This window comes from Salvelinus sp. IW2-2015, linkage group LG5, assembly GCF_002910315.2.
Source record: "Salvelinus sp. IW2-2015 linkage group LG5, ASM291031v2, whole genome shotgun sequence".
Taxonomy (NCBI): domain Eukaryota; kingdom Metazoa; phylum Chordata; class Actinopteri; order Salmoniformes; family Salmonidae; genus Salvelinus; species Salvelinus sp. IW2-2015.
The window spans coordinates 34,203,351-34,222,479 of NC_036844.1; the positions used below are offsets into that span (position 1 = coordinate 34,203,351).

Below are 19,129 nucleotides of genomic sequence, written 5' to 3' on the forward strand. Positions count from 1 at the left end.
GTTGGTCCATTGCTTTTCAACAGATACATGGGTCTTTAGATCTGTGCATGCTATAATGCACTTATTAAAATCACTGTCATACATAGGCCTACAGTGCATTTGGGAAAGTATTCAGACCCCTTGACTTTTTTCCACATTTTGTTACGTTACAGCCTTATTCTAAAATTGATCAAATTGCCCCCCTCCCCCCAATCTACACACAATATCCTATAATGACAAAGCAAAAACAGTTTTGACATTTTTGCAAATTAACTAAAAATATTAAACTGAAATATCACATTTACTTAAGCATTCAAACCCATTACTCAGTACTTTGTTAAAGCACCTTTGGCAGCGATTACAGCCTCGAGTCTTCTCAAGCTCTGGTCAGGTTGGATGGGGAGTGTCGCTGCACAGCTATTTTCAGGTCTATCCAGAGATGTTCGATCAGGTTCAAGTCTGGGCTCTGGACATTCAGAGACTTGTTCCGAATCCACTCCTGCAGTGTCTTGGCTGTGTGGTTAGGGTCGTTGTCCTGTTGGAAGGTGAACCTTCTCCCCAGTCTGAGGTCCTGAGCGCTCTGGAGCAGGTTTTCATCAAGGATCTCTGTAATTTACGCAGTTGATCTTTCACTCGATCCTGACTAGTCTCCTTGACGCTGAAAAACATCCCCACCACCATAGGGATGGTGCCAGGTTGCCTCCAGATGTGACGTTTGGCAATCAGGCCAAATAATTCAATCTTGGTTTCATCAGACCAAAGAATCTTGTTTCTCATGGTCTGAGAGTCCTTTAGGTGCCTTTTGGCAAACTCCAAGTGGGCTGTCATGTGCCTTTTACTCAGGAGTGGCTTCAGTCTGGCCACTCTACCATAAAGGCCTGATTCTCCCCCGATTGCTYAGTTTGGCCGGGYGGCCAGCTCTAGGAAGAGTCCTGGTGATTACAAATTTCTTSCATTTAAGAATGATKGAGGCCACTGTGTTCTTGGGGACCTTCAATGCTGCAGAAATATTTTGGYACCCTTCCCCAGATCTGTGCCTCAACACAATCCTGTCTYGGAGCWCTACGGACAGTTCCTTCGACCTCATGGCTTGATTTTTTGCTCTGACATGCATTGTYAACTATGRGACCTTATATAGACAGGTGTGTGCCTTTCCAAATCATGTCCAATCAATTGAATTTACCATAGGTGGACTCTCCAATCAAGTTGTAGAAACATCTCAAGGATGATCAATGGAAACAGGATGTACCTGAGGTCAATTTGAAGTCTCATAGCAAAGGATCTGAATACTTATGTAAATAAGGTATTTCTGTGATATAAATATATATGTATTTTTACCCCCTTTTGCTCCCAAATTTCTATCCAATTACGAGAGAGAGAGGCGAAGGTAGAGTCATGCGTCCTCCAAAACATGACCCGGCTAACCACTCTTCTTAACACCCACCCGCTTAACCCAGAAGCCAGCTGCACCAATGTGTCGGAGGAAACACCGTTCAACTGACGACCGAAGTCATCCTGCAGGCGCCCGGCCCGTCACAAGGAGTCGCTAGAGCGCAATGAGCCAAGTAAAGCCCCCCCCCCCGGCCAAACCCATGTTCAGATGCAAGTGGTATATTTTCTTATAACACTAAATTGATAACACTTGCAATGCCCCTTATCTTATGTTCAGAACCTATAATTGTGCATTCATTGGGGTTTCATGCATCTTTCACCCCTGCACCCGCACAAAAAAAAAAAAATTGGAATGGTGACATTTGCGTGATCGGTTTTCTATCGCTCATTTGCACGTCACGGCAATGATATCATGTCACTGTGTGGGACTGTGGGTCAGTTAACCTTGTCGGGATGGGCGCCCTGATTCTAATTTGTGAGCTAGGCAGGCTACTGCCTGGGAAGGTCTCCCTAACAGAAGTACGAGATGGGGAGGAGGGCGGGGGTAGGTTGACCTCAGGTCTCCCCACTGGAAGCCAGAGGTAGGGGGAGCGGGGGAATCTATCAAATAGCGCACCTCTAACTTTGCACAGTACTAATGCAATTAGTAAATCAGTCACACTACGAAATACTACCAAATTAACCACAATTCATTCATAATACTGTGAATATATAGTTTCACAGACATATTTTTGCTTTTTTTTCTGGTTTATGCGAAATCGTTAAGAATAATATAAAACCAGTCTGCACACCACCAAGGTGAATTGGTTTATTCTGTCAACCAGTGTTGGAGGATGGGTAATTTATTGATGCTCAGTGCCAAATCAACACAAATTTGTTTCTATTTGTCTTTGTTACTTCTTTTTGATATGAGTCTTATTTTTGTCTATATTTTTATATTTATATAGTTTTAAATGTTATGATTATTTATTTGTGTTGTTCCAAATGTCTGAATAAAWATGACAGTTAGTGCAGAATGGTACAGTTAGTGCAGGGGGGTTCACCCAGGGAGCCATAAAAGAACCGCCACTGCCCCTGAGTAAAGTTCAGTGAAATATAATGAGTACATTTTCTTTAGTAAACAACACATTTCACTGCACCTATCCGGTGTATGCGACAATAAAACATATTTTAATACAAATTGTTATCCAATATCAAAAATACAAGATACACAATTCAAAACTGTTCTTTTTGAAGTGTTGAATAGAAAGAATAGTGGATGATAAATATAATTTTCCATACAGTATTTGACATGCAMATTTTTTTTTTTTTACAATTTGTATCCAATGGCAGGTTGTGARCATGTTGAGAAATGTTAGTCTTACAGTTTCATTAACCTTGTACAAAACATCAGAAATAGGGGTGCTGTATAGCAGTTGGCTACTGTGAAAACGTATTACGGTGTTGTCTGCCAWTTCTGCCCCATGCAACATTGTACAAGATCACCTTTTCTATATGACTTGTCATCTGATACAGTATCGCCTGTCTCTCTGCTTSKCAAAATTYATCAGCTTACAGTGTATCAATGAAATTCAGATGATGAGTGGAATATATTGTTATATACAACCCAGGTATTTCAGCAGGGCATTGTACACTTSAACTATGTCCTATTGAAGCATACTGGCTGATGGAGAATGATGATGTAGTATTTACAGCCACATCCATATATAATTTGGTTTTACCTTCCAACATAAATTKATGTCAAATTGTTGCATTTATAAGGTAAAAATATAGACATTTAMRGTGTTCATCAGTTATCAAACTATATACTTTAACTAGGCACTAMATAATTTTGGTTCAGTAGTTTTGAGAAGTTTGACTAAATGACRAAAATCATATCAAAAGTAAAGTGAATATTGCATTTTGAAAAGCAGATACTTAGATTGAATATGTTACCAAATTGAAAGAGTGMTTTGGTGCAGTGGACAAGTGACTTTGTGAATAATTTTGTTGTACTCAGTGAATTGAAAATGTGCTTAGAGTTATGAAGCATGAGCTGTTTTGATAATCTGTTTAGATTTTTGTGCTTAGAGTTATGAAACATGAGCTGTTTTGATAATCTGTTTAGATTTTTGTGTTTAGAGTTATGAAACATGAGCTGTTTTGATAATCTGTTTAGATTTTTGTGTTTAGAGTTATGAAACATGAGCTGTTTTGATAATCTGTTTAGATTTTTGTGTTTAGAGTTATGAAACATGAGCTGTTTTGATAATCTGTTTAGATTTTTGTGYTTAGAGTTATGAAACATGAGCTGTTTTGATAATCTGTTTAGATTTTTGTGYTTAGAGTTATGAAACATGAGCTGTTTTGATAATCTGTTTAGATTTTTGTGYTTAGAGTTATGAAACATGAGCTGTTTTGATAATCTGTTTAGATTTTTGTGYTTAGAGTTATGAAACATGAGCTGTTTTGATAATCTGTTTAGATTTTTGTGTTTAGAGTTATGAAACATGAGCTGTTTTGATAATCTGTTTAGATTTTTGTGCTTAGAGTTGCGAAAATGTACAAAATACTTGTGAAAATGGCAAGAAAGTTATTTAAAAATAATAATAGTAGGTTATATTTAACCTCAGCTCAGGATCCTTATCATCACCTGAGAGACTGGGGGTAAATTACTTTCCCCTTTCCTCAATGAACCACTCCTATATATATACACAACCATGCGGTTAGAATTATTCACCATACACAAGAAAATTATCCACAGATAAATGTTAAAGATGTTGTTTCCACTCTGAAATAATAGTTATACACTTTTATAAAACTGTCTATGTGGTGTGTGTGTGTGTGTGTGTGTGTGTGTATGACTGTATACAATATATGAAGGTGCGTGTGTGTGTTTTGGTCTGATCACTTGAGAATGCTTTTTGCTGCAGTGTATGCTGGGAAGACGCTGAGCCAGGGTCAGAGTAGTACAGAAGGTGTCATATGCTGAGGCAGTGAAGACAGTAGTAAAGGAAGATGGGTCCGTGAGCTAGGTTGAAGATGACATTGTGAGTAGGCCGAGGCCAATAGAGACCATAGGAATAACATGTGCTTCAGTAAGGTTGGCTTCTTAGTGGTCATAGCCATGGTTATCAACTCTACTGCATTAAACATAAGTCACCGAAAATAGATGTTGTGGTGGCAGCTGCAGAGAAGTTCTTGGGTGTACAAGATTTTATTGCAAAAGAATTACAAGGTGTGTAGAACGACAGTGTCCGTTCTCCCAGGCTGCCGACCTGGTGTAGGATCAGACAGGGCCAAAGTAGTGGAATAGTAGTGCGGTTTTAACGGGTGAAGGGCAGGTTTTCCCAAACTCGTTCCTGGGGACCCCAAGGGGTGCACATTTTGGKTWTTGCCCTATCACTATCTACACAGCCGATTCAAATCATCAAAGCTTGATGATGAGTTGATTATTTGAATCAGCTGTGTAGTGCTAGGGCAAAAACCAGTTGCCATACCAGGCGGTGATGCAACCGGTCACGATGCTCTCGATGGTGCAGCTGTAGAACTTTTTGAGGATCTGGGGACCCATTCCAAATCTTTTCAGTTTCCTGAGGGGGAAAAGGTGTTGTCGTGCCCTCTTAACAACTGTCTTGGTGTGTTTGGACCATGATAGTTCGTTGGTGATGTGGACACCAAGGAAAGGCTCGACCCGCTCYACTACAGCCGCGGGCCTGTTCGGCCCGCCTTTTCCTGTAGTCCACGATCAGCTCCTTTGTCTTGCTCACATTGAGGGAGAGGTTGTTGTCCTGGCACCACACTGCCAGGTCTCTGACCTCCTCCCTATAGGCTGTTTCATCGCTGTCGGTTATCAGGCCTAGCACTGTTGTGTCGTCAAGAAATGTTATAATTTTTTTATGTTTTACAAATGTTTTATGTTTAATTTTTTAATGTTTTTATGTTTAGTTTTAGCTCACATAATATCATTTAAAAGTATGTATTAAGGTGTCAGTAATAGAATAAATGTGGCAAAAACAAATGTAGACATTAACAAATTTCTATAGCGTCCAAAATATTTGTTTACAACGGTGGAGGAGTGCCAAGATGGAGGCACTGTGGCTTCAACACAGCGCCCCCAWTGGTCATCTAGTGCAAAGCATTAGATTATATTAGTTACTATAACCACAAAGTCAAAATTGGCTATCGTAAAAATTCATGCAAACAAAAATGTGCTTTCGGGCTTAGTTTAAAGTTAGCGTTAAGCATAAGGTTAGCAGTGTGGTTAAGGTTAGGTTTAAGATCAGATTAAAAAACATATATACATTTTAGAAATGGGCGTGGTTTATGACTTTGTGGTTGTGGTAACTAGTGATTACCGGGAAGACACTGACAGAGGATTTCTAAAATGGCGACATCTTTAGGAGCTAACACTTACAATAGACAAAATTGGGAAGACGCGGTATGTTTTAACTGATATTTTTCAGTTAATCTGAAAGGAAAATGTAATATGTAATTGTTATTCTGCGATATTGATTGTGTCAATAAGCAGTGGTACCCGAGATACGTTTAGTGTTTTCCTGGGAGCTCGCTTAGCTAACTAACGTTAGCTAACTTTAATGACAAATCCGATGGTTTCTAGTTAGCTAAGTCGTTGCCCTTTTTAATAGTTAGCAAAATAAACATTCACAGCTGCGTAGTTAAAAATGTAATGTTCTTTAACTATTTAATCGATTATTCAAAGTAGCTAGCTAGCACATTTTTTAAATATCAGATTTTAGCTTTATCGTTAGCTAACCACGTTACTAGTAGCTACTGTATGTTAGCTAGCTAACGTTAATTGTTTTGTTTGTTGCCATCTTCCCTTCCACAGGATTTCCCYATTCTCTGCCAGACATGTCTTGGAGAGAATCCTTATATTCGAATGGTACGTTTAATCAATTCTCTGACTTCGGGTTAATGTTCTCTGGGAGCTAACTAACGTTAGCCCATTATCATGAGTATCCGTTCATTAACAGTTACATTACACATACCACAAGTCATTGGACGAAGARCGTCTTCTGTAGGGGGAAGTTGTATTAAGATCCCCGACACTCAGTCTGAACATTAACACGTATCACTTGCGGTACGTTTTTGGAAGGACCTAGACTGTTATATATCAGCGWTAAATAATTGTTAAAAAAAAGGTTAATTGATACACACCTTCATAGGTTTAGTGTAGCCATATATCCATGTTTGGAGACGGAAGACAAGAGGTGACCACCTGTGCTAATTTGCGAWCTCTCATGCGCCAAACACCTGTGTGTAAGCGTAACTCGGGAAGTGCAGCAGAAGTGTAGATTGTCAGATGGAGTCACCCGTAGCTGTATGGATCTGTTCAAAACCGATACAATAAGTGCTTATTTTTGTTATACCTATGTTTTTCTCTGATATAAGGTAAGGRCCATGTAGTTCGAAAGCCATATCCCAAGCATTGATTGACGTTTCTAAGCGTTAAAACACAGTGTCRTGACTGTAGCTCACTCTAGGCAGTCATGGGCAAAGCTAATGGCTGAGAACTGTTGGCAGAAGGCTGCCTAGAGTTTTCGAGAGCGAGGAGTTAACCACCTTTTTGCAAAATGTATGTCCATGTAGCTGAATCTTTAATTGACATGTCCTTCTACATATGGTAATTCAAAACAAGTACTCATCCTGTATCACAATCTGTTTTTTTTGCTAGACCAAGGAGAAGTATGGCAAGGAGTGCAAGGTAAGAAATTCACAAGTGCATTAATGCTCAATTGGATTAATCAGTCACAGTTACACATATAGCAGAGTTTTCCAACATAGGTTCTGAGGAGAAACCCTGTACATAAGTAGAGTACCCTGCTACAGAGTATGCCACTGCAATCTAAACCTTCACTGACCTCCTGCTTCCGCTATGTCCTCCTTAGATATGTGCCAGACCATTCACTGTGTTCCGATGGTGTCCTGGGACCCGCATGCGCTTCAAGAAGACAGAGGCGTGCCAGACGTGCAGCAAGATAAAGAATGTCTGTCAGACCTGCCTACTGGATCTAGAGTATGGTGAGTCAACAAGGACAGGGTTTGGAACAGGTTATCTGTACCATCCAGAGAATGACTACACACACACAGAGAATTGTACAGGTATAAAAAAWAWAAAAAAATTGCATGTCCGACAAGTTCAGGGTGGATGTTAATTTTYATTACTCCTTCATCTAGGCTTGCCAATACAGGTCCGAGACACTGGTCTGTCAATCAAGGACGACGTGCCAAAATCAGATGTCAACAAGGAATACTACACACAGAACATGGAAAGAGAGGTGATGTATTTTCCCTTATTCAAGATCGAAGGTAGTTGGTAACATTATTATCTGAGTCCCGTGTGTAAACTTCTAATTGTGTGACGGCAGTAATGTTACCAGAGAGATCAATGTTTACATTCTGTCGTCTAGCCTAATTCTGCTTGCTTCGTAAATATCCTTACAGTGTGTTCAATGCCAAGAGGGTTCAGATAGCACCCTTTGACCCTTCTCATTTTCCCTTGAMGATTCCAGACAATGTTTACTCGCCAAGTCACATGACTTATTCATAAGRACCACCCAGAAATATCTGGTCTTTGGTCCTCTGGTCTTAGTTGTGGACCTTCCGTGGCCAGGTCATTCGTCATTATTTCAGTCTTCATGAGATCTGGTAAATGAAATGGTTTAAATGGGGTGAAATGCATCCACTTGACWTTCGCTCTCTCCTGACTGCAGATAGGGAACTCTGATGGTACCCGGCCGGTGGGTCTCCTGGGTAAGGCCCCCAGCTCTAGTGACATGCTGCTGAAGCTAGCCCGCACCACGCCTTACTACAAGAGGAACAGACCACACATCTGCTCCTTCTGGGTGAAGGGAGAGTGTAAGAGAGGAGAGGAGTGTCCTTACAGGTGAGCAACTTTCAACATCATGAAACCATAGGTGCAAAGAAATACGTGACACATGTTAAACATCGGGCAGTTGTTGACTTATGAGCCAATGGAAAAAAAGTCAATGCAGTGGCACAGGTCTGGTTCTCTACATTGGCCAAGATAAGAAGATTGTTTCCAAGATGTTGACAGACGTTTTGCTTTAACTCTCATTATCTCTGAACTACTGCACTCCAGGCATGAGAAGCCWACTGATCCAGACGATCCCCTGGCAGACCAGAACATTAAGGACCGTTACTATGGTATCAACGACCCTGTGGCTGACAAGCTGCTGAAGAGAGCCTCCACCATGCCGAGACTGGACACTCCAGAGGACAAATCCATCACTACACTGTACGTGGGGGGGCTCGGAGACTCCATCACAGACTCTGAGCTCAGGTGAGTGCCTGCCCAGAATAATACATTTTTACTCCAAATGAAGCAGACTGGGCTCACTTACCAGGTAAGTTRATTGAAAACACATTCTCATTTACAGGAATGACCTGTGGAATAGTTACAGGGGAGAGGAGGGGGGATAAATGAGCCAATATAACTGCTTGTTCCTGCTCCCCAACAGGAACCATTTTTACCAGTTTGGGGAGATCCGAACCACCACCATCGTTCAGAGGCAGCAGTGTGCCTTCATCCAGTTTGCCACCCGTCAGGCTGCAGAGTTAGCTGCTGAGAAATCCTTYAACAAGCTCATTATCAACGGTCGCAGACTCAACGTCAAATGGGGCAGGTAAAGTACCATCCTATGATATGACAGTCTCATACACTTCCACCTGTGGTTTCTAATACTAGTGACAGGTGGCTGTGGCAGCAGGTACCTGTGTTTCTGTTGACTGATTGCTCTGTTATCACAGATATTGCAAGTAAAAACACCTCCAGTGTGACATGAGTTGATGTGATGGATTGACTGTGTGTTATTCTGTTCCAGGTCCCAGGGAGAGGGGGGAAGGAGGGACGGGAGAGGGGGGAAGGACGGAAGGGGAGAAGGGCTGACTGAGATGGGGCTGAAGCTAGAGCCTGTACCTGGATTGCCTGGAGGTGAGAGCTATACACGGGGAGAATCTCAATTTAATTTCCTTGTTTCCTAGCTACCTCTGTCTCTCACCTCATCCTCATTAGATGAGAAGGTCAGAGGATGAGTGACCTYAGACCTCTTCCAATGGGGTTTGAGAAGGAGGCTAGAAGAATGGAACCAGGGTTGTCGCGGTGACCGTATTATCACCACACCGGTAGTCATGACCGCAGTAAAATTCTACGTGACTCGGTCACGATAATCTCTTGTGCCCTCAGGACATGCATTAGTAGTACCCAACTCGCTAACACTCATCAGGTCAYTAATGATCTGGTACTCAGGACTCTATTGTCCCTCTAACCACTYTGACATCAATGCAATCGAAATCACATCAAACACTTATCATCAAAACAGTACGTGCTTTTAAAACTCACCTCACTGTGATTGATTAATTTAAAGAAAGAAGTTCAWTTAATTAATTAAAATAATGATTGCGCTGTTATACAATACATGGCCTACTGTAGGGCTGGGCGATATGATGATATACAGTTGAAGTCGGAAGTTTACATACACCTTAGCCAAATACATTTAAACTCAGTTTTTCACAATTCCTGACATTTAATCCTAGTAAAAATTCCCTGTCTTAGGTTAGGATCACCACTTTATTTTAAGTATGTGAAATGTCAGAATAATAGTAGAGAATGATTTATTTCAGCTTTTATTTCGTTCATCACATTCCCAGTGGGTCAGAAGTTTACATACACTCAATTAGTATTTGGTAGCATTGCCTTTAAATTGTTTAACTTGGGTCAAACATCTTGGGTAGCCTTCCACAAGCTTCCCCCAATAAGTTGGGTGAATTTTGGCCCATTCCTCCTGACAGAGCTGGTGTAACTGAGTCAGGTTTGTAGGCCTCCTTGCTCGCACACGCTATTTCAGTTCTGCCCACAAATGTTCTACAGGGTTGAGGTCATGGCTTTGTGATGGCCACTTCAATACCTTGACTTTGTTGTCCTTAAGCCATTTTGCCACAACTTTGGAAGCATCCTTAAGGTCATTGTCCATTTGGAAGACCCATTTGGGACCAAGCTTTAACTTCCTGACTGATGTCTTGAGATGTTGCTTCAATATTGGTTGGGCTGATGTTCTTCGGTTTGCAAGCCTCCCCCTTTTTCCTCCAAACATAACGATGGTCATTATGGCCAAACAGTTCCATTTTTGTTTCATCAGACCAGAGGACATTTCTCCAAAAAGTACAATCTTTGTCCCCATGTGCAGCTGCAAACCGTAGTCTGGTTATTTTATGGCGGTTTTGGAGCAGTGCCCTCTTTCTTGCTGAGCAGCCTTTCAGGTTATGTTGATATAGGACTCGTTTTACTGTGGGTATAGATACGTTTGTACCTGTTTCCTCCAGCATCTTCACATGGTCCTTTGCTGTTGTTCTGGAATTGATTTCACTTTTCGCACCAAAGTACGTTAATCTCTAGGAGACAGAAAGCGTCTCCTTCCTGAGCAGTATGGCGGCTGCGTCGTCTCATGGTGTTTATACTTGCGTACTATTGTTTGGACGTGGTACCTTCAGGCGTTTGGAAAATGCTCCCAAGGATGAACCAGACTTGTGGAGGTCTACAAAAAAAAAATCTGAGGTCTTGGCTGATTTCTTTTGATTTTCCCATGATGTCAAGCAAAGAGGCACTGATTTTGAAGGTTGGCCTTGAAATACATCCACAGGTACACCTCCAATTGACTCAAAGGATGTCAATTAGCCTTTCAGAAGCTTCTAAAGCCATTACATAATTTACTGGAATTTTCCAGGCTGTTTAAAGGCACAGTCAACTTAGTGTATGTAAACTTCTGACCCACTGGAATTGTGATACAGTGAATTATAAGTGAAATAGTCTGTCTGTAAACAATTGTTGGAAAAATCACTTGTCATGCACAAAGTAGATGTCCTAACCGACTTACCAAAACTATAGTTTGTTAGCAAGAAATTTGCAGAGTGGTTGATAAACGAGTTTTAATATCTCCAACCTAAGTGTATGTAAACTTCCGACTTCAACTGTATATCGTGGGACGATAGACATTTTTCTATCGTTTCATATTATGCTCTATCGTTTATTTAGTTGTCRCAAATCACACGATACTGCAATATTTTAGTCAATTGGACGTCGCTTTGCGTGGAAGGTAATTTGCAACACAAACAAACATGAAGGAGAGTGAACGTGACAGAGCACGGAGACACAGARCTCGTACCTAACAGAGGGGCTACTTCAGTCKCATGGACGTGGTTTGGGTATGAACAGTCTGACACGGACCAGAAATACGTCCTCWGCAAAATATGCCACAGGYCGGTCCCGACAACAGGCTCAAACACCACTAACTTCCTTTACCACCTACGCAAGAATCATGTGAAACAGTATGGAGAAAGTCTACAGATGAGACCCAAAAAACTACAGTTGAGTGCTCAAAACAAACCCCAGACTCAGATGTTGCAAGAGGCTTTTTCACGCAACACACCATATGGCAAAAAATCACGAAGATGGAAGGAGAGAGCAGCTGCCGTTACAACTTACGTCTGCAAAGACATGGCACCAATTTACACGGTCGAGAAACGGGTTTCGTGAGTTGGTGCTAACACTCGACCCAAGGTGCCAAATGCAAATACATTTTATTTGTTGAGTATAATTCAAAATGTAAAAGAAATAGGCCTGTTTGTGTGGTCATTTTATATAAACTATTTATTCATTGAATTTACAGAATGTCTATATGGTGATATGTATCGTTATCGGGATATGAAATGACCTATATCGGGAAATTAGATTTTTGGCCATGTCGCCCAGCCCTAGCCTACTGTATATTACACACGGCATAAAAATTACTGGTTTGAGATCTCTTTGGAACATTATTGGTCTAGCATAAATTAAATAAATTCAGCCTATAGTTAATTTGTATTTGAATAGCCTGGTAATAGGGCATGTTTTTATGTTTTCATAATTAACAGGTTGAAACATTTACCTTTTTAGCTACAGAATATCTCATCACCGAGTTTCCATTTTCTCTTCTCGCGTTTCTTCCACCAGCGTGAAGAGAGTGGGGCTGTCAACAGTTTAATGATTTTTTTGTCGTTGTGAAAACACGTTACTATTTGTGTTCCTGAGCAGATTTCACTTGGTTTCCCAAATTAAGTATTGGGTAGCTGCAGGAACATGTTTGAAGAGCCCGTGGCATACAGAGTGCAGCCTGAGGCAAGGAACAGAGCACACGCTTTAAACACTTTTTTTTTTTTTACTACTTTCTCAAATCATCAATAGCCTATATATGTTTTGGTTTCTAAGGTTTGTATCATTCACAACTAGAGTTGGCAAATAACTCTAAATCTACAGTTTCGGACCTGTTTCAAATGATAACTTTTACACTCAACATAGCCAATTCGTATGCATGCATTCTCGCACCAGAATGGGGAAACTATCCTTTATTATTTATTCAGCTAAGTTCAATTATATTAGTCTTACTATAAAATAATGGCACTTATAAGCATATATTTTCAGCTAAACGAACCAGCCTACAGCGTCATGCATAGCCAGATGGCATACAGGAGGCCAACTCATTCTGTTCTTCTGAAATCCATTTTCTTCATATCATAATGTTTCTTTAGACCTGACAAAAATAATGGATTTATTGTGATGGTGTATATTGCATTGATTTATTAGACTTGTCGACGTTCCAAAGGTACGCATCAGCGACTTGTATGTGTGGAGGCCTGGAGATGCTAAACATGTTTATGCATGGGTAACCGGTTAATAACGCTCTATTACATTCCCCCCAAAAATCCCAGTCGTGCCACAAAGCGCCTATGCAAAACCCTTACTCTGTCACTCGAACGTATTCCAGCTTCCGCCTGCCAGCTGGAAGTCTTTGCTAGTAGGTGTGCGTGTAGGCTATCTGCTCCTCCCCTCTGAAGCCTAGGTTACTGAAGCCTAGGTTACTGTAGCCTACTGATGACGTTACAAGCGGTTAATAACGCTCTATTACATTCCCCCCAAAAATCCCAGTCGTGCCACAAAGCGCCTATGCAAAACCCTTACTCTGTCACTCGAACGTATTCCAGCTTCCGCCTGCCAGCTGGAAGTCTTTGCTAGTAGGTGTGCGTGTAGGCTATCTGCTCCTCCCCTCTGAAGCCTAGGTTACTGAAGCCTAGGTTACTGTAGCCTACTGATGACGTTACAAGCGGTTAATAACGCTCTATTACATTCCCCCCAAAAATCCCAGTCGTGCCACAAAGCGCCTATGCAAAACCCTTACTCTGTCACTCGAACGTATTCCAGCTTCCGCCTGCCAGCTGGAAGTCTTTGCTAGTAGGTGTGCGTGTAGGCTATCTGCTCCTCCCCTCTGAAGCCTAGGTTACTGAAGCCTAGGTTACTGTAGCCTACTGATGACGTTACAAGCGGTTAATAACGCTCTATTACATTCCCCCCCAAAATCCCAGTCGTGCCACAAAGCGCCTATGCAAAACCCTTACTCTGTCACTCGAACGTATTCCAGCTTCCGCCTGCCAGCTGGAAGTCTTTGCTAGTAGGTGTGCGTGTAGGCTATCTGCTCCTCCCCTCTGAAGCCTAGGTTACTGAAGCCTAGGTTACTGTAGCCTACTGATGACGTTACAAGCATGATTCAGAAATGAGGGAGAGATGTTTTAAAAGAATGGATAAACTTTTTCAATGCTAGTTAAGGATACTATAGTTATATGTTTCACATTGGATTTATTAACTACAAAAAGTTAAGATGTGTTTCTAATTCTTGTGCTCCTCTGTACACACAAGCTTGCTAACGATTGCTCCTGTCTCTTATACACATCTAGATGTGTATAAGAGACAGCTCTGTGTCTGTCCTGCAGCTCTACCTCCACCGCCTGTGGATGAAGACACCCCTACCAACTACTTCAACCTGGGCCCAAACTCAGCTCCTCCTGTCATGAACATCAGTCTACCCCCACCCCCTGGTGTGGCTATGCCCCCCCCTCCAGGTAAAACAAGAACCCCCCTCCCCTGAAGTGGACCACAAATAAAACATTTTTTWAAAGTGTTTTCATTGTGTTGTCCTCTGAAGTACAGATAGACAGAGTAAATTAGGACAAGTTTATTTTTGTATCCCCCTCAACTAAGATTTTATAGCCTGTGGTGTTTCTTTCCCTACAGGCTTTGGGCCACCCATGTTCCACTCCATGGACCCCATGGGGATGCCCCCTCCCATGGGCATGAGGCCCCCTGGTCATGTCCACTACCCCTCCCAGGATCCACAGCGCATGGGTGCACACGCCAGCCGTCACGGAGGCTCCTAGACCCTCGTACCTCACGGTTTATGATTAACATCGTGATAATTTGACCAATTTCGCCCTATTAATAACCGACACAGTGACTATAGTCACAGTTCACAGATGTGAGATGCTTCTTTTATATAAGCGTAATGGAGAAGAACCTCTGTTTTGTGCACCAGCAAGGTCTTGCTCGTTAGGAAACTGGAGTGCTGAACAGTATAGTTTTAAATGATTCGTTATACCTTCCTCCATCGAACCTACAGGTAACTGCCAAAATAAAGGAAACAAAGTGTCTTAATAGGGCGTTGGGCCACCACAAGCCAGAACCGCTTCAATGCGCCTTGGCATAGAACTCTACAAGCGTCTGGAACTTTATTGGAGGGATGCGACACCCATTCTTCCACAAGAAATTCATTCATTTGGTGTTTTGTTGATGGTGGTGGAAAACGCTGTCTCAGACGCAGCTCCAGAACCTCCCGTAAGTGTTCAATTGGGTTGAGACCTGGTGACTGAGACACACACACATTTTAAACCCCCTATGCTCCTATGAGACCCCTTTTTTTTTTTTTTTAAGTCACTGATCTCTTCTAACCATGGTAGCCAAAATAATGGGCAACTGGGCATTTTTATGCACGATGGGAAGTTAATTGCTTAATGAACTCAGTAACCACACCTGTGTGGAAACACCTGCTTTCAATACACTTTGTATCCCTCATTTTCTGAAGTGTTTCCTTTATTTTGGCAGTTACCTTTATGTTCTATCTCTGGCTTGTAGATTTGAAAGGGGGGAGGGTTACGTTTGCAAGTTGTGCATATTGTACTGAACCTTATAGAAGAGAATGTCGCCATTTCTACAAATGTTTTTTCCTTATAATGCATTTTATGCAGAATTGTCAGATGTTAACGGTCTTCAGAACATCCAATTGTTAAGACCATTTTACTTCCATGTGGTGGCACTATTATCTAAGATTGATAAAGGTGTCCATGACTCCACAGCATTGTCAACGTCTTTTATTATAACTGTGAAAAGTGTATGGTTCACGTTTTTTGCTTCATTAAACATATTATCCTTTCTTTTAAAGTGTGTTTTTTTTTTTTTTTTGTAATAGCATAATTGAACAAGTTGTGACCTTGATGAAGTATGACCTGGTCTAAGACATTGTGGATATCATTAGTTGTGGCAGAACAAGACAAGGAGAGAACATTATTTTTCTAAAGTGATTACATGCTAGAAAATTGCACATTAGTATCCACTATTTGGACTTGCAGTTCATGTCTGTAAGAGTGTAACGAGGTCATCTAAAGCTGTCATGGAGCACGTTCGACATTGAAGCCGCCTTTACAGGAGAGTCGAGACTGATCAACAAATCACCTTCCAGCATATATAACTAAATATTATTTGTTGGTCAGTCAGTCACAAGTTACCCATGATGCTCTCCGTCACAGCCATGGGCTCAGAGGTCTGAAGTCTCCGTTTCAGCAGTGTAGTGGGCAGCCCAGCCCCTTGGGGTGCGGTTGAAGTTGGGCCGGTCACATATGCTCTCCCAGGTTCGACTCGGTTCAGTATGGGCCTGCAGGAGCTCAAACCCAGGCAGGGGGAACATCCTCACACTACCTGCTGTCCCCCCAAATGGCATCGGGGCCCTACAGAAATACATGGGTGTCAGGATCTACAGTTAGTAAGTCAAACGAATTCCCAGGCCGACAAGGTAAAAATCTGTCATTCTGCCCCTGAGCAAGGCAGTTAACCCACTGTTCCCCGGGCGCCGAAGACATGGATGTCGATTAAGGCGGCCTTCTGCACCTCTGATTCAGAGGGGTTGGGTTAAATGCGGAAGACATATTTCAGTTGAATAAATTGTTGGACATCTGACTAGGTATCCCCCTTTCCCTAAACCACAGATTAAATAAAATGTCTCTGATCAAAAGGCCTCTGGTGTGTGTGTGGGTCATGGTAGCATGGTGAGTAGATACTCAAAGTTTAATTAAAGTTTAATCAAACAGATGACTAGTTCTGATTAGTAATTTACCTTTGTATCTTGATATAAATCTGTCTTGAGTGTTTTCTAGAGTTGTGTGGGCATCAGCTTACAGACTGTGTTTTAAAATAGACGCTTTACTCAGTGGCCCAGTCTGGTGTGAGCCAGCGCCAGATTCTGGTTTCACAAGCAGACAGCCTTTTAGAAAGAGGTTTCAGAAGCCAGCCAAGGAGGAAACCAGAAGCCTAGAACATTCTTTGACTGTACTGAAAGGTTGACTCTTGAGTATTTCTCAAAAATGCACACTTTGGTTAGTCAACCACAAGCTTTGTGGTGGTGTAGGGAGTGGTCAAGGGCAGGCTATAGAGCCAGTCACTTGGGCTCACCTGTTGAAGCACCTGTAGTTGTTTGGGGTGAGCTTCTGTGGCAGCTCAGGGAGATGGGCAGAGATGGCAGATAGCAGCTTGTCACTGTTACCGTTCTGGTCCTGAACCTGCCATGGGGAGCAGTAGGACTTGGGAATCACAGTGACGTTGAACCTCTCATGAGGAACTTCTTTCAGAGGCCCATTGTAACCTTTGAGGGAGAGGTGGATTGTTATTGTAGGGGTAATACCCTGTCCCCTTCCATCAGACAGACAGACACTCTCTCACTCAGTTACCTGGGGCCAGGACACTGGGGTTTCCCTTACTGGCTATTGTGTTCTTCAGGGATCTCACTAGGCTGTTTCTTCCTGGTTGTCCAATATAGACCTCTGTGTGGTAATTATTCTTCCCCCCTTGTAAGGCTCCCTGGTTGTGTGTACTGCTATGGTCTGGCTGCTGGGGGTCGAGGGGCACCACCCTGTGAGTGTCTGGTGCTACGTTCTCCAAGGTGAACCTCTCCACCCTCTTCTGTCTCTCCTGGTACATTCTGGAACCTCTGTTAGACCGCAGGTTAAGCTCTTCCATCATCACATCCCGAGGAACGCTGATCTTCTTTCCCAGGTCAAAGTGCTCTGAGGTGTCAGCAACACAGAGACAAGAGAACATACAAAGGCAGACACGTAGATAGTGTAGACAGATGAACAATCAAATAAGTAGAGAGGTAAACACAGACTAACGTATCAATATCCTCCAGTCTTTTGACTTGATTGTAGTGACCTCTTTACCTTACAAGCAAAGCCACTGCCCAAGCTGGGGCTGGATTGATTCAAAGTTCTCCATGTCTTCGGTGTTCAATAGAATATGGCTAACTGGCTCTAACAGTACATGACTGAATTGCAGACACATCATACAGCTAACCTCTCACTGTTTGTAACAGTATCTGATTCTGGCACATTGAGTTCTGTTTTCAGACCCTGATTGAGGATGGTTACTTCAGGAAGGTGTTTGATTGCTGGAGATGTTTAATCATTAAACATGACACTTGTAGGAGTATGGGACATGCTGTTCTTGTTATGAGGTCATGTATGTTGGATTCATGGCTCTGCCCCACCCTGCTACTATGAGTCACACCTCGCCTCAGCATAATGATATTCCTCCCCTGGAGTGATATACATTACTGGATTCTCGCTCCCTTCACTCCCTCATAATTCACAACTCTCACAGTTGAGCTCAGAGGGAATGCCGTTTGCCCTGTTGAGCTTGAATATATGAACTTTTCTGGATCAAATAGGATTGAAAGTGAAACAAAAGATACTGGAATTCTCCTATAAAATAATAATGCAATGAGGCCTTCTTTTTCAATAGCTCGTCCTGAGTCTTGACTCCCTCTGTGGACTGTGGTGGTTGCCATACCTCCTTGTTTTTCCATGCACAGTTCCTGGACCAACTGTTTCCTCTGCTTGGCCAGGTCACAGTCTGGGTCCTGCATCGTCCCTGTCAATAGGATTACACCCTGCCATCAGAGAGTTGTATGATTACACCCTGCCATCAGAGAGTTGTATGATTACACCCTGCCATCAGAGACTAGTATGATTACACCCTGTCATCAGAGACTAGTATGATTACACCCTGCCATCAGAGACTAAGTATGATTACACCCTGTCATCAGAGACTAGTATTGATTACACCCTGCCACCAGAGACTAGTATGATTAACACCTGCCATCAGAGACTAGTAGGAATTACACCCCTGCCATCAGAGACTAGTAGGATTACACCCTGCCATCAGAGACTAGTATGATTACACCCTGCCATCAGAGACTATGTGATTACACCCTGCCATCAGAGACTAGTATGATTACACCCTGCCATCAGAGACTAGTGTGATTAACACCCTGCCATCAGAGACTAGTATGATTACACCCTGCCATCAGAGACTATATGATTACACCCTGCCATCAGAGACTAGTGTGATTAATCTGCCTCAGAGACTAGTGTTATTACACCCTGCCATCAGAGAGCAGTATGATTACACCCGCCATCAGAGACTAGTGTGATTACATCCTGCCATAGAGAGCCTAGTATGATTACACCGCTGCCATCAGAGGACTAGTATGATTACACCCTGCCATCAGAGACTAGTGTGATTACACCCTGCCATCAGAGACTAGTA

The 19,129-nt window shown here is 42.3% G+C and overlaps 2 protein-coding genes across 2 annotated transcripts; one reads left to right on the forward strand and one right to left on the reverse strand.

Moving 5' to 3' along the window:
- Positions 1-5,709: 5,709 nt before the first annotated feature.
- Positions 5,710-15,181, forward strand: LOC111964408 (pre-mRNA-splicing factor RBM22). Its single transcript, XM_023988308.2, has 11 exons — positions 5,710-5,791; positions 6,203-6,256; positions 7,049-7,078; positions 7,263-7,395; positions 7,552-7,652; positions 8,088-8,260; positions 8,477-8,677; positions 8,856-9,020; positions 9,219-9,328; positions 14,194-14,322; positions 14,495-15,181. Exons 1-11 carry the CDS (start codon positions 5,738-5,740, stop codon positions 14,635-14,637), a joined length of 1,293 nt encoding a protein of 430 aa, XP_023844076.1. The 5' UTR covers positions 5,710-5,737; the 3' UTR covers positions 14,638-15,181.
- Positions 15,182-15,622: 441 nt separating this feature from the next.
- Positions 15,623-18,446, reverse strand: LOC111963739 (myozenin-2). Its single transcript, XM_023987233.2, has 4 exons — positions 18,371-18,446; positions 17,254-17,589; positions 16,979-17,168; positions 15,623-16,257 (listed from the first exon to the last, which is right to left on the reverse strand). Exons 1-4 carry the CDS (start codon positions 18,444-18,446, stop codon positions 16,068-16,070), a joined length of 792 nt encoding a protein of 263 aa, XP_023843001.1. The 3' UTR covers positions 15,623-16,067.
- Positions 18,447-19,129: the final 683 nt, after the last annotated feature.

Excerpts from the sequence above, each read along its gene's own strand:
- LOC111963739 (XM_023987233.2), bottom strand. The coding sequence starts at position 18,446 with ATGCAGGACCCAGACTGTGACCTGGCCAAGCAGAGGAAACAGTTGGTC. Across the intron at positions 17,590-18,370 it reads GTGCATGGAAAAACAAGGAG|AGCACTTTGACCTGGGAAAG; the intron begins GTATGGCAACCA and ends CTGACACCTCAG. Across the intron at positions 17,169-17,253 it reads CCCCAGTGTCCTGGCCCCAG|GTTACAATGGGCCTCTGAAA; the intron begins GTAACTGAGTGA and ends TCTCCCTCAAAG.